Source organism: Zootoca vivipara, chromosome 5 (genome assembly GCF_963506605.1).
Source record: "Zootoca vivipara chromosome 5, rZooViv1.1, whole genome shotgun sequence".
Classification (NCBI taxonomy): Eukaryota; Metazoa; Chordata; class Lepidosauria; order Squamata; family Lacertidae; genus Zootoca; species Zootoca vivipara.
The window spans coordinates 96,089,531-96,114,704 of NC_083280.1; the positions used below are offsets into that span (position 1 = coordinate 96,089,531).

At 42.2% G+C, this 25,174-nt stretch overlaps 1 protein-coding gene across 1 annotated transcript in view; it reads right to left on the minus strand.

Annotated features, from left to right (window-relative positions):
- Positions 1 to 287: 287 nt before the first annotated feature.
- ATXN10 (ataxin 10) overlaps positions 288 to 25,174 on the minus strand; it is a 69,946-nt gene continuing 45,059 nt past the window's right edge. Inside the window, exons 10-11 of the mRNA XM_035137735.2 lie at positions 15,383 to 15,446; positions 288 to 626 (exon numbers count right to left, since the gene is read on the minus strand). Of these exons, the coding sequence (XP_034993626.2) occupies positions 436 to 626; positions 15,383 to 15,446 (255 nt within the window). The 3' untranslated portion in view covers positions 288 to 435. The remainder of the gene's footprint in view (positions 627 to 15,382; positions 15,447 to 25,174) is intronic.

The following is a 25,174-nucleotide window of genomic DNA, read 5'->3' on the forward strand; positions in this document are numbered from 1 at the left end:
ACAGTCTGCAAGCCGGTAGGGTCTTGGCCAGATGGAGCTGGTAGACAGCTGCCCTCGACACATATTGACCTCCATGGACAGCTGTGAGCAGGGAGTCCCCCATACCACCCGCACCCTGTCCCCCAAGAAAGTACTTCTGTCATGTCTGGATGCAACCTCAATCTGTTAGCCACCATCCATCCTCCAACCGCCTCCAGACATCTAGCAGCTGTTAATTAGTTTGGTAGATACATTATATTTTAAATTAATGGAACAAAAGAGTGAAAAAATTATCAGCCGGGTATCCATAATTTGGAATTTGCCGTTTATTTGGTACTAATTAACCTTTGATTTTGGTAAGAAATAATGCCAACAATCTGGTTGAGAGTCTATTTTATACTACATTGGTATCGTATCCGCAGCAAAACATATGAGAACCATTCACACTGCAGTTGCTTATAGATGTGGTGTCTTTCCACTGGATCTCAAAATCAACTTCTGATCTTGTTTCTCAACTTTCAATCCCATTTTCTCAAGGACAGAATTGTCAGCCAATCCCTGCTGCTCCATCCGTGCAATGAGTTCTTGGTTTCTTTCATTCTGTTCTGTGAGGTTGCGGATTGTGTATACTGCCCACTGGCTTACAACTGTTGAAAAGAGTTAAGGAATTTATCCCATGTCCACTTCCAGTTAATGTATATATTATGGGGCACATGTTACAAATACTTGTATTTCAATAAATTAAATAGTCTGATTAAATCCATATTGTCATTTACATAAGTCACTTTAACCACCCAAAAGTCTGTCTTAAGGGAATGTCAGTTCACAGACAGCAGGAAAAACAGGCCATGGTCCTCTACTCAGCTACATGAGTGCCACTCCTATGAAGGACAAAGTAGAAGCTCTCATGACTATGTACATAATTATAGTTAAAAACAAATGTGTGACCAAAATATTCATCAGGAACCTAGTATGGAAGCAGGTTTTAATGCAGGAAATTAGGTGTAAGAAAAATGCATCCAGACCAAAATCTCCCCTCCCCCTCTTACATTTTTCATAGCATAAACATAAACATAGCCTGTTGGGTCAGGCCAAAGGCCCAACTAGTCCAGAACTATGTTCCCAGTGGTAAATAAGATGACAATGGGAAGCCTGCAAGTGTATTTTCCATATTTTAATACGTTTTATCATGTATACTTATAGCATTATTGGTTGTACTTTGTTTATAATATTTAGTGATATCTTGACATGTGTTGTTTCTGAAAAATAAAAATAATATATTACCTTTTTAAAGTCACCAAACTATAAATACTGGTTTTGAAAAGACACTTAGGGCTAGGATAGCCTGCAATGATCCATTCCTCTTTCATGGTGGTCTCCCTTCAAGCAAAGTTTCAGGCAAATGTTAGATCCATGTTTAATAATTTCCATCACCATCAATAAACTACATCCTGAGCATTCCATTAAAACTATTTGCTGAAATGCTGCAAGCAAGGTGTTATGTCACAAAATGTAATTGCTCTCAAAAACACCTACAGAGGAGACAAGGAATTCCAACTCTCCATGCAAGATCTAAATGCCTGCAGGGCACCAATTATTTGCTACGTGTAGCTTCACATACAAGAGAAAGCTGTGCATAATTTACTCATATCCTTCATCGTTTCTTGCTAAGTTCCACATGGCCATTCACCTGCAGGGCATAAGCAGAGCTGTCTGGAGTCTGGGTGTGGCAAGAATACCAGTCAAAAGAGTGAAGACTAGAAAAGTATGGAGAAGTATTGGTCAAGATGGATCATTGCTGTGTATCCCATGTAAATTTAATAAACAAGAAAAGCCTAGTTTGAAGTTGGATCTTTGAGTATACTAGACTACTTATTTTTACCGTGAATTCACTTTAACAACCTCAGACCAAAGCATGAAACACAACTGTTTATGACCAGAGATTTGTCCCAATTAACGAAATGAGGAAAGATAAGTAGATGGATATAATGCAGAGGAGGGAAACAAAGACAGCAAAGAGATTTAGCATGCAGTCTGGCAGTGGAAAGTAACATGGTGCTAGTTTACCCAAGTCAATGCTATTTTGACAATATGTTAATTCAAGAACCAATTTGAAGCAGAGCTCCACCAATTTTATTCACTACCAGCAGAGAACATGAAGATCTTTTCAGCGAGCTGTACCATATTGTCAACTTGGCAGAAAAGGATAGTGATCAATGGGATCTCCAAGTGTCACAGATTCTAATTATGGTCACATGACACTCAGCCACACATTATTAACATTTGATTGACTTGAGTATAGCTTTCTGGAAGAAAGGATGCCAGGAAGTTGTTTCTTTAAAAGTTGGTGGCAATGTACAATTGTCTGCTTTTAATATGAAGAATTAGACCATTGAGGATATTTGCCAGGTTAGGGTTTATTGCACCCACAATATAAACATGAGTACCAAATAATACAGTTTTAAATATAAGAGAGTGGTCCAGACTTGCAGCAGCAGGACTTAACAGAGCGATGGAGCCACTGTCCCATCTACAGCCCCACCCCACATATTGGCTGGGGTGGAAGGGTAGGTGCCATGAAGGAGGGGTGGATCAGACTTGTTGCCATCACAATGGCAGCAGATCCCTAACCAGCCCAGTTCTGTCCCGGCCTGAAACACCAGCAGAAATACCACCGGCAGTATGGGAGACACATGGAGGCACTTCTTGATGGCCATGCCTATGTCATGCAACCCCGCTCCAGTCCAGTGCATTGGGGCCCTGAACAGGGGCTCTCCGTAACTAGAAACAAAGGGTTGGAGAAAGCAGGTTATCAATATATAAACATCAATAGGGATTCTCATTGTTTTAACAGAGCCTTTTCAAGTTTATTGTATTCTGAATGTGCGTACGCCAATAAACTTTTAATTTTTTTAAAAAAAGACCACCATGTAAAGAAGATCAGCTTCATGAACTGGCCCACTAATTAAGAGTGTCTTCAAATATTTGCAAGGGCAAATTACATTACAATTAAAGTATACTGCTGTAGAGTGTGATTGAACAATACAAGTGCTATAAACAAAATAAATCCATGATATAAATTATAAAGTGTCACATGGTTTCTGTGTTTGTCAGATCCCCCTTTTCCTACTACCAGTATATTGCCTGCTTGGGGGGCAGGGGTGGTTTGTGTGCTGTAGCTTGCTCTCAGCTTTCTCTTTTCCTAGTGCACTCTTGCAATTGAGAGTCATGAATATGTATGATTGCTCTTAACATGCTGAGTGAGCCCGAGACTTCTGGATGCCTAGATACAGACCTATACAGACTTAAGTGTCACAAGAGATTAAAGTGAGTCCCCAATTAATATTCACATTAGAAAATTGAACATATTCTGAAGTCCATAATCCGACCAACACTTTCAGCACTTTATTGTATAATCAGCCTTAGAAAGAGAGTGCTTCTAAAGTTTCCATAGTTACTACAAATAGGAGCATGAGCCCATTTGTTGCCAAACCTCACAAAACAAAACAAAACACAGCAATCACAGTAAACCCAGTTTTCCAGGTTTGCTGTACATTTCTAGAAAACCAAACAAATGCATAGCACTGCAGTATGCAGAATCTTGTTAATCATATGACAAGGTATGTCATCTTCTATGAAAGGTATGGATCTTCTATGAAAAAATATAGGAAAGTCCCCCCCCCCAAAAAATTAGTTCAATACTGTGTCTTCAATTACAATTTTACATATTTTACAGTAAAATCCTATGAGTATTTACTTGAGGCCAAGTCTCACTGATTTCAATTAGATTTTCTCTCAGATTTTGCACAACCTTTCCATTGCATTCCCAATCTCAGCCTATAAAGCACTAAATACCACCACTTTCTTAAACACTCAGTTAAAAAAAAGAGCTTGTGTGTGTGTGCGCGCGCACGCGGGCGGGCGGGCATTTTTTCCAAAAGAACTGCAGCTTATCAGGCAAACATGCAGCTTCCCCCACGCAGATTGAGACCTTGTGCTAGTTTCCCACTGAAAATGTTGTTCTCTTCAATTTTAACACAACAAGATAAAGCACAAATAGCAGTCAGGGAGGGGGTTGGTGGAAAAATTAATCAATGCCCCCACATGGCCACCCTTTCAAATAAGAGCTGGTATTAACCATACCTTTAATTTAAAAAGTGTGAATAGTGTGAGATACAGTTTGGCTACAGTACAAAAGTGTAGACTAGCAGAGGGTGGTTAACTGCCGGGTTTTCCCCTTGAAATGCTCGCCAAATCATTTTTCTCACAGCTAGACTCCAAGGACTGCTTGCTTTTTCCTGCTCCAGCGTATAGGACAGGCATCCCCAAACTGCGGCCCTCCAGATGTTTTGGCCTACAACTCCCATGATCCCTAGCTAAGAGGACCAGTGATCAGGGATGATGGGAATTGTAGTCTAAAACATCTGGAGGGCCAAAGTTTGGGGATGCCTGGTGTAGGACCTCAACCAATGGAGTTATAAGAAAGGAGATTTCAACGAAAAACCAGGAAGAACCTTCTGACAGTAATAGCTGCTTGATAGTAGAACAGACAATGCTACCATTCAGTGGATTTCTAACTGGCTGACTGACCGAACCCACAAACCTCCCCCCCCCAACATGATAACTGTATCCTCCACTCACCCGACCCCTTACAAAACCCAAACCCCAGCCATAACGGACATTCCCCCCAAGACAAACCACATCCATAACAGACTTGCCCCTCCACAAACCTCACTGCTCCGGAGGCCGACTAACCGCCGAAGACCCACGACCGCAGCGGATCGGGACCCTCCACAAACCTACCCCCACACGATAACTACGTAATCCACTCAAACGACCACAAACCAAACCCCATCCAAAACAGACTTACCCTCTCCACAAACTTTCCCCACACTCACATAACCACACAGACCCATCCCCTCTAAACTCCCCAACACACCCCCTCCACAACCTTCCCCCCAACACCAATACCCTCTAAACTCACTGACCTCTACACAACACTCCCCTCCCACCAAGACCAAGATCCCCCAATGACCCTCAGCTCTCCTCAACCCTCCCCCCCAAGACCAAGACCCCCAATGACCCTCAGCTCTCAACCCTCCCACCCCCAAAAGACCAAGACCCCCAATAAGTCTCACCTCTCCTCAACCCTCCCACCCCCACAAGACCAAGACCCCCAAGGACCCTCACCTCTCCTCAGCCCTACGCGGGGGCCAAGGTATGGAGATACAGGGGGGAAGGGACAACAATCCCCGGGGTCAACAGAGGGCTCAGACAAAAGTGCATACTGGGAAATACAACCCAGAACCTGACAGTTTCTTCTCCAAGGGTGGGGGCCAAGGTATGGAGATACAGGGGGAGGGGCCAACACTCCCCGGGGACAACAGAGGACTCAGACAGGGGGAGGGAACTCCATATCTCATGAGTGGGACCAGTCACAGGGATGTCCTGGAGGGGTGGGGGGAGGAGGGGACTAGATACCTCATGGGTTGGGATAGGGTGGGGACACTCACAGGGATGAGCTGGGGTGGGGGGAGGAGGGGGAGGATAACTCATGTGTACGGACAGAGTGGGGGGAAATCACAGGAAAGAACCACAGCAACGTATGGCTAGTTTTATATAAAAATGTGTATAAAATCTATACAATTTAAAGGCAGAGTTTTAATGCGTTCTTTAAACACACACACACACACCAGGACAGACCTCTGAGCACTAGTGAAACTGAAACTGTTGCAAAATTAGACTTCTCAATTCCTCCTATTTAGAGGACACAAGCTCCATTTTGTGGCTGAAGAGTGTGAAGGCATATTGATAAATGAGAATGGACCCCTCCCCAAACATGGAAAATTAAGAAGAAAAGCTGGCAGTGTGATGCCCATCTCCCACACAGATTAAAGCACCAGCACATTAAAAAATAAATAAAGGCATTAGGTACTGAACTGACCTCCACTGCAAGCAAACGACAGCCAGAGTGCTTCACCCAATAAAAGGTTGCGTCTGTTATTGCTACAACTCCCCCCTCCAGTCTTTGTCGTTTCCTCCCTATGACTTAAGGATGTGCTGTGACCTCACTAGAACTCAGCCTAGGGAGAGAAGTACTTCCAAGCCTGCGCAGAGTGCTTTCCCCTCACCACTAAAGAACTACCCCAAAACTCAGAACTCATCAGCAGGTTGCCCTGAAAACTAGGTTGGCACCCCTGGTTTTCTTGTTCTTTCTCTCCTTTTTTCATTCCACAGCAAAACAAAAACAAATTCCCTTTCGGCCTCAAATCACAGAGTCACTGAACTACAACATGGGTACAACTATAGCATTTGGCAGAATCATAGTTATGTAGAGCTGCCACAAGTGTATTGTGGCTTGAGAGCAGTACATGTGAAAAGGACCTAGGAGTCTTGGTAGACCACAGACTTGACATGAGTCAACAGTGTGATGCAGCAGCTAAAAAAGCCAATGCAATTCTGGGCTGCATCAATAGGAGTATAGCATCTAGATCAAGGGAAGTAATAGTACCACTGTATTCTGCTCTGGTCAGACCTCACCTGGAGTACTGTGTCCAGTTCTGGGCACCACAGTTCAGGAAGGATACTGACGAGCTGGAACGTGTCCAGAAGAGAGCAACTAAAATGGTCAAAGGCCTGGAAACGATGCCTTATGAGGAACGGCTTAGGGAGCTGGGTATGTTTAGCCTGGAGAAGAGAAGGTTAAGGGGTGATATGATAGCCATGTTCAAATATATAAAAGGATGTCATATAGAGGAGGGAGAAAGGTTGTTTTCTGCTGCTCCAGAGAAGCGGACACGGAGCAATGGATTCAAACTACAAGAAAGAAGATTCCACCTAAACATTAGGAAGAACTTCCTGACAGTAAGAGCTGTTCGGCAGTGGAATTTGCTGCCAAGGAGTGTGGTGGAGTCTCCTTCTTTGGAGGTCTTTAAGCAGAGGCTTGACAGCCATATGTCAGGAATGCTTTGATGGTGTTTCCTGGTTGGCAGAGGGTTGGACTGGATGGCCCTTGTGGTCTCTTCCAACTCTCTGATTCTATGATTCTATGATTCTATGAATATAAACAGAGAAAGGAGGGGACACAAATGCAACCTGTACAATTGGAGATGGGGGGGCACATTACATTTAAAAGTGCTTTGGAGCACCTTAATGTTTTTAATGCTTTTAATCTTCACCTAAGGCAGCTTACAAAGCCTAAGAAGTGCAATCTCCTAAGGCAGGCGCTCCTACATCATATGCTTGAAAAGGCAGAATGTCAGCTCAAAGCAGTGACTTGTGATAATTATTTTTTTTAAAAAAAAAATGGAAGGAGTTCCATTATTACACCTTAGGACAATTAAGTATTTTAAAGCTCATAAGTAAGGCACCTACCGTATTAGGCTTTCTTTGCAAGTCTGTCAAATTTATAAATGTCTACTTTTAGAAAATAAAACTTTTTGTAAAATAAAATCAGGCACTAAATTCAAATGTGGAATGCTAGCTTGCATGTGGCACATAAGATTCTTGCCACAGAAGCTGCCCATATTTTTAAGTGACATTTTTAATAGAAACCTGTAATTTATATGCAACTAAAAATCCTTTGAGTTTAAAAAAGGAGAAAGGAAAAAAATAACACTCTTGGACAATGTAAAGCCAAAAACATGCCTAAGATATTCAGTTTTAAGAGTTATTATATATCTATCTCCAGATGGGAACATATGCAATTAATTGTCAGTGTTTAAACACTGTCATAAAAATCCATGGAATCAGAATAACAGAATGTGATACAACATGTAACAATGCATTTTACACTCAGTTGCTTTATCCAGAAATATGCAGAGTTGTGAAATGTCACTTTAATTTATTTATCTGTCATTAACACTCTCTACCACCTACATAAACATGCCAGTTGAGCAAAAATGGTTAACAAACAATATTTCGGTTCTAGTGGGACCTACAGCAACATGTGGCTGACAATTCCTCGCTCCCTGTTGGGGCCGTGGCTTCCAAACTTTTTTCTTTGGGCCACACTTTCAGAATAAAAATCTGCTCATGCCACAATGAATTTTTAATTGCTAAGATATACATTGGAAAACAAAACACAGAACGCAGCTGCCTTATAATATGATCATGGGGCATCTAGGAAGCTACCTAAGAACAAAAACTTCTGTTCACAACAGTAGGTCACAGAGAACTGTAGAAGCATAGCATATGCTCTTGTTCTCATTTTGAAAATATATCTATCCACATTCTGCAAATAAATAAAACACATTTTGAGACTATACCGTACTATACTATACTACATTGAAATGCTTAAATGTTTCTTTGATTGTCCTTGAATCTTCCTGCCACATCCTCGTTAGGGTGGGTCATAAAAAACTTTTTGGGGAAAATGTTTCCTCCCTTGATCTTATATCAGGCGTATGGTATAAACATAGTCAAATTTCAAATTTGGGACAAATCGGTTAATATTTAGACCCTGCTCCTACAGATTGAAATTTTGCCTCACTACGAGTGATGAAAACATAGGAATTTGACTGATTTATTCTCAGTATGTTAAATTGAGAACTAATAAACATAAATTTAAGGTTTTATGTAGAGCAATAATAGTTGCATACTATTATTTTCTGCAATATTTATTTATTTAAGATAAAAAATGTTGATAATTTACATGAAAAACCAATGGTTTTGAACAAATTATATGGAACAATTAAGCAAACGGTGTACTAAACAAGTAAACATAAACATTAAACAACAAAACACCACTCATATTATGTGTTGCATCAAAACATCACATCCTCGCCCACCCCATAGATCACGCCCTATCCGCGATCCCCGCCAACCCCGACAGTAGCCCTCTCCCCATGGATCCCCACCCACACCATAGATCAGGCCTGATCCGCGTTCCCCGCCATAAGATCTCACCACCAACAGGGAACAGGCCACCCCGACACTAGACCTCTCCCCATAGGCCAACCCGACAGTACTCTTTCCCCAGGGATCCCCCCCACCCCCTAAGGACCTTCCCCTCTCCTCAACCCTCCCCCCAATACCAAGACCACCCAAGGAACCTCCCCTCTCCTCAAACCTCCCCTCCCACCCCCCAAATACCAACACCACCCAAGGATCAACACCTCCCCTGGGTGGGGGTTGACGGGGTATAGGGAATTGGGGGATTCACAGAGATAACCCCAGGGGTGGGGGAGCGAACAGAATAGGTCATGGATCAAGACACCCTGGGGACACTCACAGGGATTAACCACTCAGAATCCCGCCCCACCACAAACCCCCTACACAACCCTCTACCCCCATGACCCTCCACCCACAATACCCTCCCCAAGCAATACCAAGACCCCCCCCCCAAGGAACCTCCCCTCTCCTCAACCCTCCCCTCCACCCCCAATACCAGGACCACCCAAGGAAACACACCTCCCCTGTGGGGGGGGTTCGGGGGAAGAGGGAATTGGGGGGTTCACAGGGATAAACCGAGAGGGGGGGAGAAACAGAATACCTCATCGAGCGTGTCAAACTGGAGACACTCACAGGGATTAGCCACTGAAACGCATGGCAGGGTCAACTAGTCTTTTATAAGAATTTTTCTGAAACATTGATCCCCATATGGGCAGGTTGCTTAACAGCATTCTAAGAAGGGCAACAGTCCCGATATCTTGGAAAGAGTTTAGATAGAATAATGGGTGTTTACAGAATGTGCCACAAATTTGGGATTCTTAACTATTTTTTAAATAATGAAAATCTGACATTTGTGTTACAGAACTAATTATTTTTCTTTTAGTAGCAGCATGCCTATTAGTGACACCGAATTGGAACATCTGTGTATATCTCGTTGAAAACAGAATACTGGTATATGGTCTACTGCTGTGTCAGAAAAAAATTAAAAAAGAAATGACATGCATTGAATACAAATGATGTAAATGATTTTGTTGAAATATGGCATCCATTTATAAAATACTTTACTGATAACCCTGAAGAATGGTAGCTACCCAAATCAGAGTTGGAATTTTGTTTTTTGTTTTTGTTTTTTGTAATTGTTATAAATTGGAAATTAATAAAACTATATTTTAAAAAAGAAAGAAATGTCAAACATAATCAGGGCAAGGGAAAGGTAGACAAAGTGCTAATAGTTTTACCTAAAATGAGAGTTTGTTTATATCTTAATGGAATGAGAGAATGCAGTGAAACTATACAGTACAGTATATGTTTTGGAGGGAGAAATAAACATTAGCAAGTAGCAAATCAATTGGACCCTTTGGCATTTGTTGACCTTAATTATTAAAACAAATGAAATGATATTGTTTAATTACAGATAGATTGGGTGATAGGACAGTTAATTTCAAATAATATTGTCAATGTATAATTCTTAGCATGCTATTTCATACATTAACATAAAATTAGTTATATTTGATGACTCAAGCAGTTAAAAAAAAAGATTAACCAGCTAAAACATTCCTTAAAATATATGTGACCAACCATTTCTGGGCCAAGGGCCTTAGTTATCTCTCTGGGGGCTGCATACCATTAGGTGGTTTTTTTTACACATTATTAAAAATGAAAACAATAACAACTTCTTAAAAAGAATGGACACATTTGGGGGAGCACAAAAAGCTTTTGGCTTCACAGTATCTCAGTTAGACATCTATCAGAGCAGTCAGTAAAATCATTTTTTATTATTATTTTTATTGGGGGACCGGGGGGCAGCAAAATACTTTCTGGATGGGGGAACCACAATGGTACTCAAATATTCAAAGAATTAATACTAGAATGGTTCTCAACTGAGTTATGAACAAACCTCTTAGAACAAGCCTACTAAGTTTCCAACCCACAAACCAAATGCAGCCCATAGAAATGAATTGTGGCTTGCCAGGGGCTTAGCAACACTGCTGCTTTTGCAATCCCAGATAGGCAGCAAAAGGTGGGGCTGGTGTGTCCTCTATTTGGTTTAGAGAGTTGAAAACTGTGCATGCTTGGCTTAAAATCCCAATGTGAAAGCTAAAACTATCCCCATTCATTTTGCCTTCCTCAGCAAAGAGCCAGTTTGTGTTTTGCAGATGCACCATATTACATCAAATGTATTATTTTTGTTATTTACATTATAATTTGTAAGAAACAATATAAATGACCAAATAAATGAAGATTCCCCCCCCCCAACGGGTACAAATCTATGAAAACATAGCTGTTTTGTCAAATAAAAGTACTTGTAATTCATATTTGATCACCATTTTAAGTTACTGTGTTCTATTAGTTGTCTGTTTTGTGGTAGCTATGATAGTTCTCTCCTTCAGAATTTAATCACATCCCTGTTTTTTGCTCTCCTCAGCAGCGTGGATTGTTTTCACAGCATGAGGCCCGTCTCAAGCTACACTTTTAAATATGAAATGCTCCCTGGTTCCCCCAAGAAAGTCTTTCCTGGCATGACACAAAACAAACTGCCATTGTTCTAGACCATAGCAACTTGATTTCTCCTAGATTTAACCTGAGGTTTCATCAACCACAATTATACTAACCGTTGCCATGAGGTCAAAAGTATTTCGAATCTACCTCTGAGATGACTGTCAGACTGAATATAATGACAGAAAATGTTCTTCAAATGGGTAGATGTAGAAATTAGCTTGCATTTATATTTTCAGTATTTTATCCAAACTAAAGGGTCTGTATGTGTGGATCAACCACCACCATTGCAATAGGAGAGCATAAGAGAAACCACAGGTTTTCCTTTCGCAAACGATGCCAATTTTGTCTCCTAAGTAGCCAGCTGAATGATCACCCAGAAAGGCCGCCCTGCTTTTTCCTCTCCAAGTATTACCGGCATTTTGGTCACAAGAAGACTTGCCAAGCTTTATGCTAACATAACACAGAAGCTTTACTATAAAGGTCTCTGGAGTCAAAGAGCCACTTATTTTCATCAAACGTTAAATGGCATATTATCATCAGAACCTTTTCTCACTACCTAACACAATAACTGAATACAAGATCACTCAAACTACACTCCTGTAATTATCTGCTCTAAAGTACAGTGGAACCTCGGTTTATGAACACCTCGGTTTACGAATTTTCAGTTTACGAACGCCGCGGACCCATCTGGAACGGATTAATTCATTTTCCATTACTTTCAATGGGAAAGTTCGCTTCAGTTTATGAACAGACTTCCGGAACCAATTGTGTTCATAAACCGAGGTACCACTGTAGTTCCAGGGACCCCTATGTGACTACTCTACAGTAAGTGGCCCCTGTTCCTCCCTTCTAATGCTGGAGTTTTCTTTTTAGAAGAGGTAATCCATTTAGAAGATGGGAGTAAGCTGGTTGCGACATAAATGAAATATTTAAAAAAATGCATAGCATTTAAAGTTTTACCAACATTTAACAGACTGACTGGGATGAACTGGTGATATTATGGAATAAACATTGCACTGAAGGGAGAGTAGGGCTCACTTTCTAACTCAAAAGAAAACTTCCTTTGCACTCTGAGGCAAATCCGTATAATTTGTGGCTGTCATAGTACCCAAACTGAATTCTGCTCAATGCCTTTGGTCTGAAGGTTGGATGGTATAACCACTAGTCTAAATTGCTGTCATGTGTAGAAAGCTGGGAGATTTGTTATTAGTTATTTATAAATGCATTTATATACACCACCCTCTCAACAAACAAAAAAAATCAAGGTGGTGTACAACAATAGGTGTATAATAAAATATAAAAACCATGAAAAATAGAAATAAAATGACAGGCTAGTCAAAAGGTTTTAAACAACTGCATAGGCCTGTCTGAATAAAAAAAGTATTCAAGAGGCATCTGGAAGTCAAGAAATGCCTGCCATCTCTCTGCTGGAAAAGGGCTCCATAGCATGGGACTGAGGGTATAGGCAGCCCCCATTTGCAAGGGGGTTGCGTTCCAGGTTATTGCACACGTCAGCGGTAAGGCATAAGCCCGTTCCACCCTGCCCCCTTCAACTGAATGCATGCAAAATGGTTGCTGCCTGCACTAAATGCAGGCTTCTGGCTGAGGCCTGTTGGGCATCTGAAAGAAGCTACCCATAGAAAAAATATTTGGTATCTAAGGCGTATCCATTTTGAAGGAAATCAGCCCTGAGTGCTCACTGGAAGGACAGATTGTGAAGCTGAGGCTCCAATACTTTGGCCACCTCATGAGAAGAGAAGACTCCCTTGAAAAGACCCTGATGTTGGGAAAGATTGAGGGCACTAGGAGAAGGGGATGACAGAGGACGAGATGGTTGGACAGTGTTCTCGAAGCTACGAACATGAGTTTGACCAAACTGCGGGAGGCAGTGCAAGACAAGAGTGCCTGGCGTGCTATGGTCCATGGGGTCACGAAGAGTCGGGCACGACTGAACGACTAAACAACAACAAGGCGTATACTGCAATAACAGAATTCACAATGATGTGGGACTATGAATCAGTTTGAAAGGTTAAATAGTAACAAAAGTGTGTGGGTGCATGTGTGTGTATATGCATGTGTGAGAAAGGGAGAGATAAGAAGTAATACTCTAATTCATACAAAGATGGTGCTTCTCTTTTTATTCCATCACTAGCAGTACCCAGCCACACGTTGTTGTGGCTCATCCCTGTGACTCCCCCCACCCTGTCCTGACCCATGACCTATCCCGATCCCGTCCTCCCCCCACCCCGGCGAGCCCACACCTCCACTCAGCCCAGTCTGCAAACCTGAGCTGAGCTGCTTTGGAGAGGGAAGCTTTTCTAGCCGCAGTACCAGTGGTGTCGCCGCTAGAGGGCGACGTTTTGCAACCTCTCCTGTTCCTGTTTTGCTGGTTTTTCCAAAAAAACATGTTTTTACCTGTGATTGGTATGACATCTGTACAATCTAATTTGATACAAACACTCCTGTATTGGACTGCGACGTTGCGTCAAAATTTCAACTCATTCGGTCAAGCGGTTTCGGAGTAAGCTGAGCACACACAACCTGGCATTTTACATTTTTATTTATATAGATTAGAATTTATTCACAAGCCATACTGGTAGGACCACACTATGTAACCAATACCACAAAGTATTTTCCATCCTTGTAGCATCTGAACAGCAGTTAAACCTCTCTAAAGTTGCCACAAGAATTCTGCCCAGAGCTAAACCCAAAACAAATTTTGGGAACTCTCATATGTAAAAATTTGAAGATTTTTCAAGGAACTGAGATTTTTTTTTGAAAAAACTCACTTCTGAGTACCGGTACTCCCCAGATTTCACTTTAAGCAACATTTGAGATAACGTAAATTTCAAGTGGAGCATTCAGATGAACCGCCAAAGAATTCTGAAGGAAGTCAATAAGACTCATGAGATTTCTCAGGATGATTTTGCTTATTTCCTCCATTTCTTTCATGCGCATGATTGTCTCTTACTCTTAATTTACCCTTCCCTTTTATTCTGGGATTAAACCTAAATAATTAATTTTTGTAATATAGTTTTGAAGAATACAATAGATGCTAGGTTAAGGGCTTTACTGGCTCGTCATAATAATTAAATATTACACACAATATTTAACCAGCTAGCTCTTACAACATTTTTACCGACAAGGCAGATTATTTACTGTATACTCACTTTCAAAAACAACCTTCTTTAACAAAGTTTAATAACCAACAGCCATCTTTCTGATGGAATTTCTCCACCAGTCCTAACAACAGAAATATCTATTGTTCTTTCATCAGATAATACCAGATATATGAGTTGAAAATATTTTTTTCCACTGGTCAGATTTAATAAGGTATGTAAAACTGATGAGCTGCTTACTAACTCATCTACCTGTTTATTTCAGCTGACTGGTCAGATGTCAGTTGAAGCAAAAGCTTCTAAGACTAGCTACAATGACCATATTTGGTTAGATTCCATTACAATCCCTAATCTAAAGTGACAACAATAATTCTGGGATATTCAGAAAGTTAGAGAACACGAGATAATGTTCAATCAGGCCCATTTGTTTTAAGGCTCAAAAATAATGTAGTTTCTCCACTTCAAAAGAGGCCATTTTTGTATTTAGTTAAAAGATTTAAACCTCTCTGGTCAATTTGCTACCCCAGCCAAAAAAAGGCAGCCTCGGTGTTTTTGTGTTTTACCCCCTCAAACTTGTTTGCATAGTATTTTATGATATTCTGATCTCATAATACAACATTCCCTGCAATTAAATTTCATACAATTGACAAGTATAACCCAAGACAAAAGAGTAGACACCAATTGAGGGGAAGTGGGCTAGGATTGTGCTATGTCTCTCTGAAGTCTTTACAACTGAAGTAATATTTTCTTGAGACTGGAGTTTTAAGATACTTTGAGGCACAAGGACAACACACCTTATCCCCAAAGCATTCACATCTGCAACCCTACCTCCAGCTCAAATTACGTTAGGAGGGGTAATTATTTATTAATTTAGAAAGTTATTGAAAGGATACAAGGATTATTGTCATCAATGCTGCAGTTATCCAGGATCAACGGGATGCCATCTAGATCATAAACCTGAAAGAAAATTTAAAAAATTATTTTATAAAATATTTCTCCTTGGTGGGTAAAAATACACAAACATAACCCATCCCTAAATGGATGGGTTTTGTATATATTTATGCAAGAGAGAACCATGGTCAATTATGATGTAGGTATTCAGACATAATGCCTAACAATTGGCCACAATGGTGTGAAGCAGGTTTGGCAAGGTGTTACATCTATACTTTAGGCTAGATTCAGCTAATGAGTTCTAGTGGAATCCCATGCAAGGACTTTCTTGAACAAAATGGTGTTTCTCTCCTCCCCTGGCTTGGGGGGGGGGTTGGAGAACCCCCAGAACAGAGCATAGGGGAAAGTGGGGGGGAGGGAGTTGTTCTGTTTGACAAGCCAAAATCCTTGCGTTGATAGCAAAATTGCTACAACATGCGTTAAATTCTTCTCTTTTGATTTTCTGAAGGGGTTCTGATGCGGTGGTCTCTCAAGCGTTCTAAGCCAACTCAAGCTGCTTTTGAAATGGTCAAATCTGAATTGGAATAAGTATCGTATTTGTTGCAAACCCCTGCCATACACACTCTAGAAAATATTTTAATTCCAACAGTTCATTTATTGTAGCCTATTTAATTTATTTATTTCTATATAGTGCTTAAGAGATTTTTTTGTATATTAAGCGGTTTAGAAATTAATTTCAGATTAAACAATCTCAGTGCATGCACAACTAAAACCAAACTTGCAGCTATCCAAAACATCACAAGACACTATTTAAACTAGTCTCCTACAACAAAAGTATAGCAATATACTTTTAAAACATTTGGAAATGCCTAGGCATGCCAACTAATTGCAAAGCTCTTTTTGACACAGTAATTACCAATTCAGACAGTTTTCATTCCAGAAAGTATACATCAGAAGTAAAGGTAAAGGGACCCCTGACCATTAGGTCCAGTCATGACCGACTCTGGGGTTGTGGCGCTCATCTCACGTTATTGGCCGAGGGAGCCGGCGTACAGCTTCCAGGTCATGTGGCCAGCATGACAAAGCCGCTTCTGGCAAACCAGAGCAGCACATGGAAACGCCGTTTACCTTCCCGCCGGAGCGGTACCTATTTGTCTACTTGCACTTTGATGTACTTTCAAACTGCTAGGTTGTCAGGAGCTGGGACCGAGCAACGAGAGCTCACTCTGTTGCGGGGATTCGAACCGCCGACCTTCTGATCAGCAAGCCCTAGGCTCTGTGGTTTAACCCACAGCGCCACCCACGTCCCGTACATCAGAAGTATGGTAAGTCAATTTCTAATGGAGAGTTGGGCAACAATGATAAGTGAACACTACAAGGGTTCGTTTCATTACATATAACAGGTCTAAGGATCCAGGACATGATCTGCAGTGCTGTCAGTTTTAATATAAAAAAAAAGGCCATTCCCAACCCTCATTACTGTGAAATGGCTTTGAAGATGTGTTGCAGTGTCAACTGAAATATAAAAAACGTTGTTGTTGTAGTAGTATCATGAACAAAAACAATACCTCCCCACCAGAGGTTGGGGCTGGTCACGGCTGTCATTAAATGCCTTCCACAATATACATATCACTCAAAGCTACTATTCCCCTACCCCATTCCCATTTCCAATCACACTACATATTACAGTACAGTGGTTAAGAGAATTAGTTCCCAATTCAGAATCCTCCGTTAAATTTCACTTCGTCTGTGCCCTCACTGGGTGACCTTCCGCAGGCACCTCTCTCTCTCTCTCAGCCTTGGGCTTCCCTGCTTGACTCAGGTCTTGGTCAGTCGCGCATCCTGCCAAACTAGAGAGAGGAACGGAGGCCTGGGCAAGAGGGAAAGATCGGCCTCACCCAACGTATATGAAGCACTGTGTTGTGACGTGGGGTTTGTGATTTCAGCTCTCTTGACATAACATGCTGGAGACAGTTCTCTAGTAACAGCTCTTTATTAAAGTGAACAAGACTGAAGACTGAGGAGAGGAAAGCTACATTTATAGGGACAGGGGACTAGCTAGGAAGGGATACATTTTGGAGGGAACAATATCAGGCAATCACAGTGCTGCCTTTTGGAGGAAACCAATAAGACAGAGGATCCAAATACAGCAGCTTAAATGAACCAATAGTAGCTGTACCCTCTGGAACCAAAAGGCAGTTACTTTATCCTAATGCAAATACAGACAATAATAATACAGATATAAAATCCTTTGACTCAATACACAACACCCTGCTCACCTACAAAGAGACAGTAATGTGCTTGAGGAAGGATTAGGGTCTTACACTGCCTTCCTCCTTTTAATGAAAAAAACAAATCCCCTTTGAGCATTTGCACAAGGAACAAGGCAATGGTAAGCCTTGTTTTTGTTGGCACACTTGTACATGCACACAACTGTATACAAACAAAAGTGTCTTTAACAGACAAAAATTGTAGGACAACTATAAACAGTGGCTTCCCTCTTGAAGCCTGTCACATGTACAAGCAGGGCCCCCCCAAAAAAGTGCTGTGCTGTACCCCTGTTGCGAATGTTGCCTGATCTTGTAACTGAGGCCTTGCGGTGGGGGGACCTTCGAAAAGACAGAAGTCCCTACTCTAACTTCAGTTCTAGTTTTTCATGCCAAGTGAACCAGCCTGAACGTCCAATGAGCCACAGCAGCTTCCAGTTAGCCTGTTAGACTTTAGAGATGGGCAACCTGCCGTCGTTAGCTTTATATGTGGGATATTGTCCCCACGCAAAGGCAAGGTGCAAATTCATGTCTAACCCAAAGAAAGATGGGGCATTTATTTCCCTACTGCTTAAAGATCTCAGAGCCTAGGGTACAGGCATGTTGGCTTATAATGTATGGCACTTGTGGCTTGTGGCAAACAAGTCTATTATTGGAAGCGACCACATCCTGCAAAACTGCTGAAATACTTGTGCCTCTTTTTCCCCAGGACATATGCTGGGATGGCCAAGGCTCTGATGTGACATATACTTCCCATACGAGATGGATGGCGTAAGTAGCAGAGATTCTTTCCCAGCCACACCAGGAAGCCCCATGCCCACCCATTGAAAGCAAAACTATGATCATTGCCTCTACCATATTTAAGAATTGTGTTGCTCTACTGACACTATGAAACATTTAAATATATACCAGTACATATGAGGGGGGGGACTTTATTCGTCCTGCAAATGTAACAAGAATTTTGACCTTTTCCCTGTGAAGTCTAAATATGTTTAAAGTGCCATTCAATAAAAGTGGCTGTCTACTGACACAATTGTATTAATGTCTTACCACAGATATCCCACTGAAATTTAAGCTGACTGTACTTATGTAAAATATTCACATGTCATTAAGTTAAACAGAGTTTAATACACTCAAAACAAAGCTTGAAAATGAGTTCAGTCATTGAGAATGTTGAGGACAAATTCTTTATTATTATTATTAACTTCCCCCATTTCCTTAATCTCAATCTACTGCCCATCTTTCCCTGTACTACTTTAGCATTGGCATAGCCAGGATTGTTGGGGAGGGGGGAGGCCTTTTGTTGTTGGGGGGGGGGGCAGAACCTCAGTTAGTTACCTCAGTTAGATTTCCAATGTAGAAAAATCATTACTTATAAAGCAGAACAATAAAATTCTATACAAAAATATTTGAAAAAAGAAGATCTAACTTTGAAGGGTCAACTGCTGTTTAGTTTTGATTTTATTGTTTAGCACATACTTAAGTGCCCAGGTGGCGCTGTGGGTTAAACCACTGAGCCTAGGGCTTGCTGATCAGAAGGTTGGCGGTTCGAATCCCTGTGATGGGGTGAGCTCCCGTTGCTTGGTCCTGGCTCCTGCCAACCTAGCAGTTCAAAAGCACGTCAAAATGCAAGTAGATAAATAGGAACCTCTACAGCGGGAAGGTAAACGGCGTTTCCGTGCACTGCTCTGGTTCGCCAGAAGTGGCTTAGTCATGCTGGCCACATGACCTGGAAGCTATACGCCGGCTCCCTCGGCCAATAATGCGAGATGAGTGCGCAACCCCAGAGTCGGTCACGACTGGACCTAATGGTCAGGGGTCCCTTTACCCTTTTTAAGTGCCTTAGATCAGAATCAGGTCAACGTATGCAATCAACAGTAACAGACACCTTACTTAATTTGTTTAAAATAGTGTTGAGATAAGAAAAGTTGAAGTGGTCTTTGTTATGAATGTATATAACAGAAGATTTCTCTCTCTCTCTCTCTCTCTCTCTCTCTCTCTCTCTCTCTCTGCTGATCTCATGCTGAGGTTGCAATTCCCAAGATTCACTTGCAGACTGAAGCAGATATCTCAGCACCACAACCACCCAAGTAGTGAGTGGCAACTTCCCAGAATGACACACCCTACATCCTATTGCAATTATGAATGGACTTTATTACAGTTTCCACAAGTGATCCACACACACACTAACTGCAGTGTCATGGCTGAAAATATCTCTCATTTGACAGCTGGATGGTAACCTTTCATAAAGAAAACTGATGGACTGCAACTTTAGTAATTTTTGCATTGCTTTTACATTTCCATCGTTTTTATAAAGGAGGACCAAAAAAAGAGAGACCTGAACTATATGAAGGGAAATAGCTTCTTGGTCCTCCACGCTGTTAACTGAATGGATCTTACTTAAGTAGCATATACATATTGGTCAGGTTTTAATATGTTTAATATGTTTGTATAAACCTGTAACTTACTTTTCTGATTTATGTATCTATGAAATCTATATATTTACAACAAAGAATATACAATAACCAAGGTATGCAATGTTGTGGTACTTAAGCATTACAGTATAGAGCCTCAAAAGTTTCTGAACAGGGCAACACATGAAGCAAACTATCACTAGATTATATGCCACTTTTTAACGTCAAAGTTAAAGCTACCCAGGTTTCATGGGGTGTTTTGCTTTCTCTAGAAGCCTGGCAGCCTAGTAAAAACCAAAACAATAAAACCCTGCAGTGTGTGAAACAGCACTGATTTTTCACATAAGAGGAAGAAATATACTGCATTTCTACCAATTACTTGCCCTAACTAATCTAGAAACTGATTTAATGGAAACCTTTAAAAATATTTCACTTCTTAAAAACCATTTCACTTTTTAGTTGTGTTTCCTTTCTGCCACATCCACCAAACTGTTGGTCTAGAAAAAGAAAAATACTGACCTACGATGTGGGCCCCATGGGTTCATACAAACATTTCTTTCTTAACATTTGATGATTAACAGTAGAATGTGTGGGCTCATTTCATTGGAAACCATTAAGCTGGAGAACATTGTGAGATCAGAGGCACATCATTTTCCCCCTTCAAAGGTGCAGAAGGCTCTTTATGGATAGTGGTAGCAGGGACTGGGGGTGGGTAGGGGGAATGGAAATCTTGTCACCTGTTCTGAAACAGGAGAGGAAGGCCCTACCATGACTGCAGTGTGCTGCATCCTCCACAACATCTGAGACAAGAGATGTACATCCAGATCTACCCAGCCCTGGTGCCAAGAGGGATATAGTGTTTGCAGACTATGTTCAGCATCTTCCTCCTCTACAGATTATACCCAGTTTGTGGATGCTGATCAAAAATTGATCAAAAGAAAAACCACCAAACAGTTTACCTGGGACTGCAATCCTCACTTTCCCTATGGCCCAAGTGACCTCTTGCACAAATCTTTGCTGGAAATATGCCTGAAATCAGTGCTATTTTTTCTAGAAAAAGAGGAACAACATAAATGCCTCCCTCATTCTCTTCGAATGGCAATGGCACCCACCTGATAGGCATAGCTGCCAAGTTATCCCTTTTTTTAAGGGAAATTCCCTTATGCTGAATAGGCTTCCTCGTGAGAAAAGGGAAAACTTGGCAGCTATGCTGATAGGTGCAAGAACTGAGTTCTGGTGAGTTCCAGCTGAAAAAAACCCTTGCCTGAAATATTCCTTACATGTACAATGCTGTCCCTATCACAGCCCTCCTCCACCACCCAGCCATGAGACATCTAAATCAAGGTGAAGATCATTCGACACATTTCTGAACATTGAGGAAGGCCCTGTTGCTCCACAACCTAGCATTCTGCGCATGCAAAGCATTAGCTAGCAGCAAACCTCATGTGGGGAAGCAGTTCCTTCAATGATAGGTTTCACTGATTCCTTATTTAGGCCATACAAACAAGAAAGAAAATCATTCCTGATCCTGCTACAGTTGTGTGCTACTAGCGGACCTGGATGGGAATGGGTATTTCCAAAAAGGCACTCCTGACCTGTTCAGAGGGACCCAGGTGAGCCTATGCAAAGGGACCAGTGATAAACATTTGTATCTGTATGCTTACACACACAAGTCACCCTTACAGAATGAGGGCTGAAGCAGATTTTACTGTGATGGTGGTGGTGATGATGATGATGATTACAGAAATTGTTTACAGGGTGTCTTTGACAGTACAACCTTTCACTTAACAATTGTTAGTACTGTAGGAGGTAATCCAAGAGGATTTTATATTTTCACATCTTTCCCCCTCCCCCACCCCACTTTCATAGGTTGATTTTGAGAACAATTACTTCAGGCAAATACAAACCCCACTGGCAAATTAAAAGATCCTATAACAACATCGGTATAATTATGCCCATTGTTTCCACGTCTTTGAGACTCCACTCTCTAAAAGTTTCAATTTAAATCAACATTTGTTCAGCCTTTAGTTTCCTCAGTACTTGTACATCCAGAAATTAAATGAGGCAAGAGAACTGAAATCTAGCTGGACAGCTTGTTTTACAATTGGCCATGTGTCCATCACAGCCCCCTGCATCTTCCTGAATAAGAATGGAGACATTGTAAAGCAATCCCCTCTTCACCTACAAAGTATCACTGTTAATTCAGCAAGATTGCCCTTCAAACATATTAGAAGTTGTTGAAAGATCTGTCCTTATTAAAACTCACCAATTCTCTATTCTCACAATTACAAATGAATCTTTTAAGCAATTATTAGTTGGTTAAAAATCCAAGTTTTTTTCTTACATCCATTCTATATTCAGACTTTTTAAAACCCAAACAGCTTTGGACCAATTTACACATTACCGTTGCCATATAGATGCTGCCACAAAACTGTTTCCTTGTGATTTGCTCCCACATAGTACAGCAATGGGTAAAAACACAGAAAATGTGGCTTGTGTGCATTTTGTGAAATGCGAACCGGGGACAGAGAAAGGGCAGAACTCCTCAATGCCTTCTTTGCCTCAGTCTTCTCCAAAAAAGAAAACAATGCCCGACCTGAAGAATATGGAGCAGATGATTCAGCAGGGGAAACACAGCCCCGAACAAGGAAGGAGGTAGTACAAGAATACTTGTCTCGCCTCCCCCCCCCGGGATCCCTTGGTGGCAGGGGGGGATTGCTGGGGGGGTGGGATGGGGAGGGGTGGTGAGATTTCACTGGAAAAAGGACCGCCTTTACCTGTCTGCTACACCTCGGGACTTCTGGTGGCAGTGGGAGTCGCGGGGAGGTGGGGGATGGGAGGGGTGGACAGAGGAAGGAATAGAGGAATATAACTGAAAAAGAGGATGACATTGAAATATGATTTTATCTTTGTGATATTGGGGTTAAGAATATGATAGATGAAATATTGCTAAAGATGGGGGGAGGGGTCCCTTTACCTTTACCTTTAGGTCAAAACCAGAACTTTGAATTGGGCCCAGAAACTAATTGGTAGCCAGTGCTGTTAGCTTGCCCCGGTGAGCAACCTGGCCATTGAATTAACTGTCTTCAGAGACAGACCTGCGTATAATGTAATGGGGGGGGGTGACATTCCACCCTCCTGTATCTTCCTCTGGTTCTATGCATTGCATATATTTTTTGACTTTATTGGCTGCTGTGGTTGATTTGTAGATTGATATGGGGAGGAGTTCTGGGACATTAACTTCTGCATTGCTGTCTAACCACATGTTTTGTGTCCGAGTGTCCTGTGCTCCAGCACTGGGGCTGGCGTATGGTGTTATTCTGCTCTGGTACTCTGCCTGGTTGAGATGGGATGACACCTCCCCTCTAGAGAGGACATTGCAAGCTGAAGATTCCCTGTCTCCAGTAGGGGGAGTCATCCCTATCAGGAATGGGGACTGAAATTCACGGTAAGAAAAAAACAACAACCCTGTTTTTTATTGCCAAACAAAACTCCAAGCATTTCAAACATGACAATTCTTCCCCAAGGGAAACTATGAAGACACAAACCTCACCAAAAACAACAACCCACACAAGTTGTCAACAACAAGTGAAAAAGCCACTGTAAAAAGCACTTATTTCAGTTCAGTGAGCTATTTTCATTGGTTTACAAATATATTAAATGCTGTAACACCTACATAATGGCAAAAAAAAAATCTATTTGGTGAAATTGATAATTACACTGCCGCAAGTCAGATAATTTCAGCCTATTAAGCCAGGATATGCACAATCATTTTTCTTGCACAAACAGCCCCTTTACTCCATTATTCATGTAAGAGGCAATTAAAGCAGGAACTAAATATACAGTTTATAGTTTCCCATTTTATCTAAAGCAGGAAACTGGCTACCAGTTTGGAACAATTAAACACTTTCTTAAAATGGTGGTGTAACACCTTGACTTGTTCCAAAGCTGGTTATCAGTTTCTCAATTCAGATGAAACAAGGAAATAGGTTAATAAGAGGTGTCAGGATCGTGTGGTGGTTGCTCACGAGTAACGACGGCAAACTCCAACCTGCACGTTTACAGGTTTATTGTGCATTCTATGTACAGTGGTACCTCGCAAGACGAATGCCTCGTGCAATGAAAAACTCGCAAGACAAAAGAGTTTTGCGTTGCGCGAGTGACTCGCAAGATGACGAGGTTTTCCATGACCACCACTTCGTCTTGCGAAGCGCGGCCATAGAAAGAGGAAGCAGGGTGAGCGGCAACAAAAGGGGAACCAGCAGTAACGCGGCAAGAAGGCAAAGAAGATCAGTTTTCAGCCTTCTTGCCGCGCTACAGCTAGTTCCCCTTTGTGTTCCGCTGATCTTTGCCAGTTGCCGCCAGTGCCCTTCCCCAAGCGCCCGCAGCACTGGGCTCGGGGGACTGGCGGCGGCGGCGCTTGCTCTCCTGGCTCGGGGAAGGCAGGCAGGCAAGAGAGCAAGCACCTGCCTGCCTTCCCCGAGCCCAGCGCTGGGGACTGGTGGCAGCGCTTGCCTTCCCCAAGCAAGCGCTGCTGCCACCGCCAGTCCCCCGAGCCGAAGCGCAGCGGGCACAGCGCTTGGCTCGGGGGACTGGCGGCGGCGGCGGCGCTTGCTCTCTTGGCTCGGGGAAGGCAGGCAGGCAGCAGCAGCCCCGGAGCCCTTGCCTGGGCTGTTGCCGCCTGCCTTCCTGCCTTCCCCAAGCCAAAAGAGCAAGTGCCGCCGCTGCCACCGCCGCCAGTCCCCCGGAGCCCCTAGGAACGCATTAAATTTCAATGCATTCCTATGGGAAACCGCAACTCGCGAAACGAGTTTTTCGTAGGGCGAATTGACTCCTGGAACGAATTAAATTCGTCTTGTGAGGCACCACTGTACAGTGCAGAGCTACAAGTTCATGTCTGTCTCAGTCACTAGCAGAATCTGAGTGGCCCCTTCCTGTTTCGACACCAGCTTAAGAACTTGGGCACCCCCAGCCTCTGTCTCCCTCTTTGCGTTTCAATCCCCTGCGCAATTGGGGCGACGAAAGTAGCGTCTCCCGCTCTGAGCTCTCTTGGCTAAGGTGGTGTGAGGGCTCAGAGCTAGCATCCTGGAGCCCTCTCCAGCCCTCTGGCTGC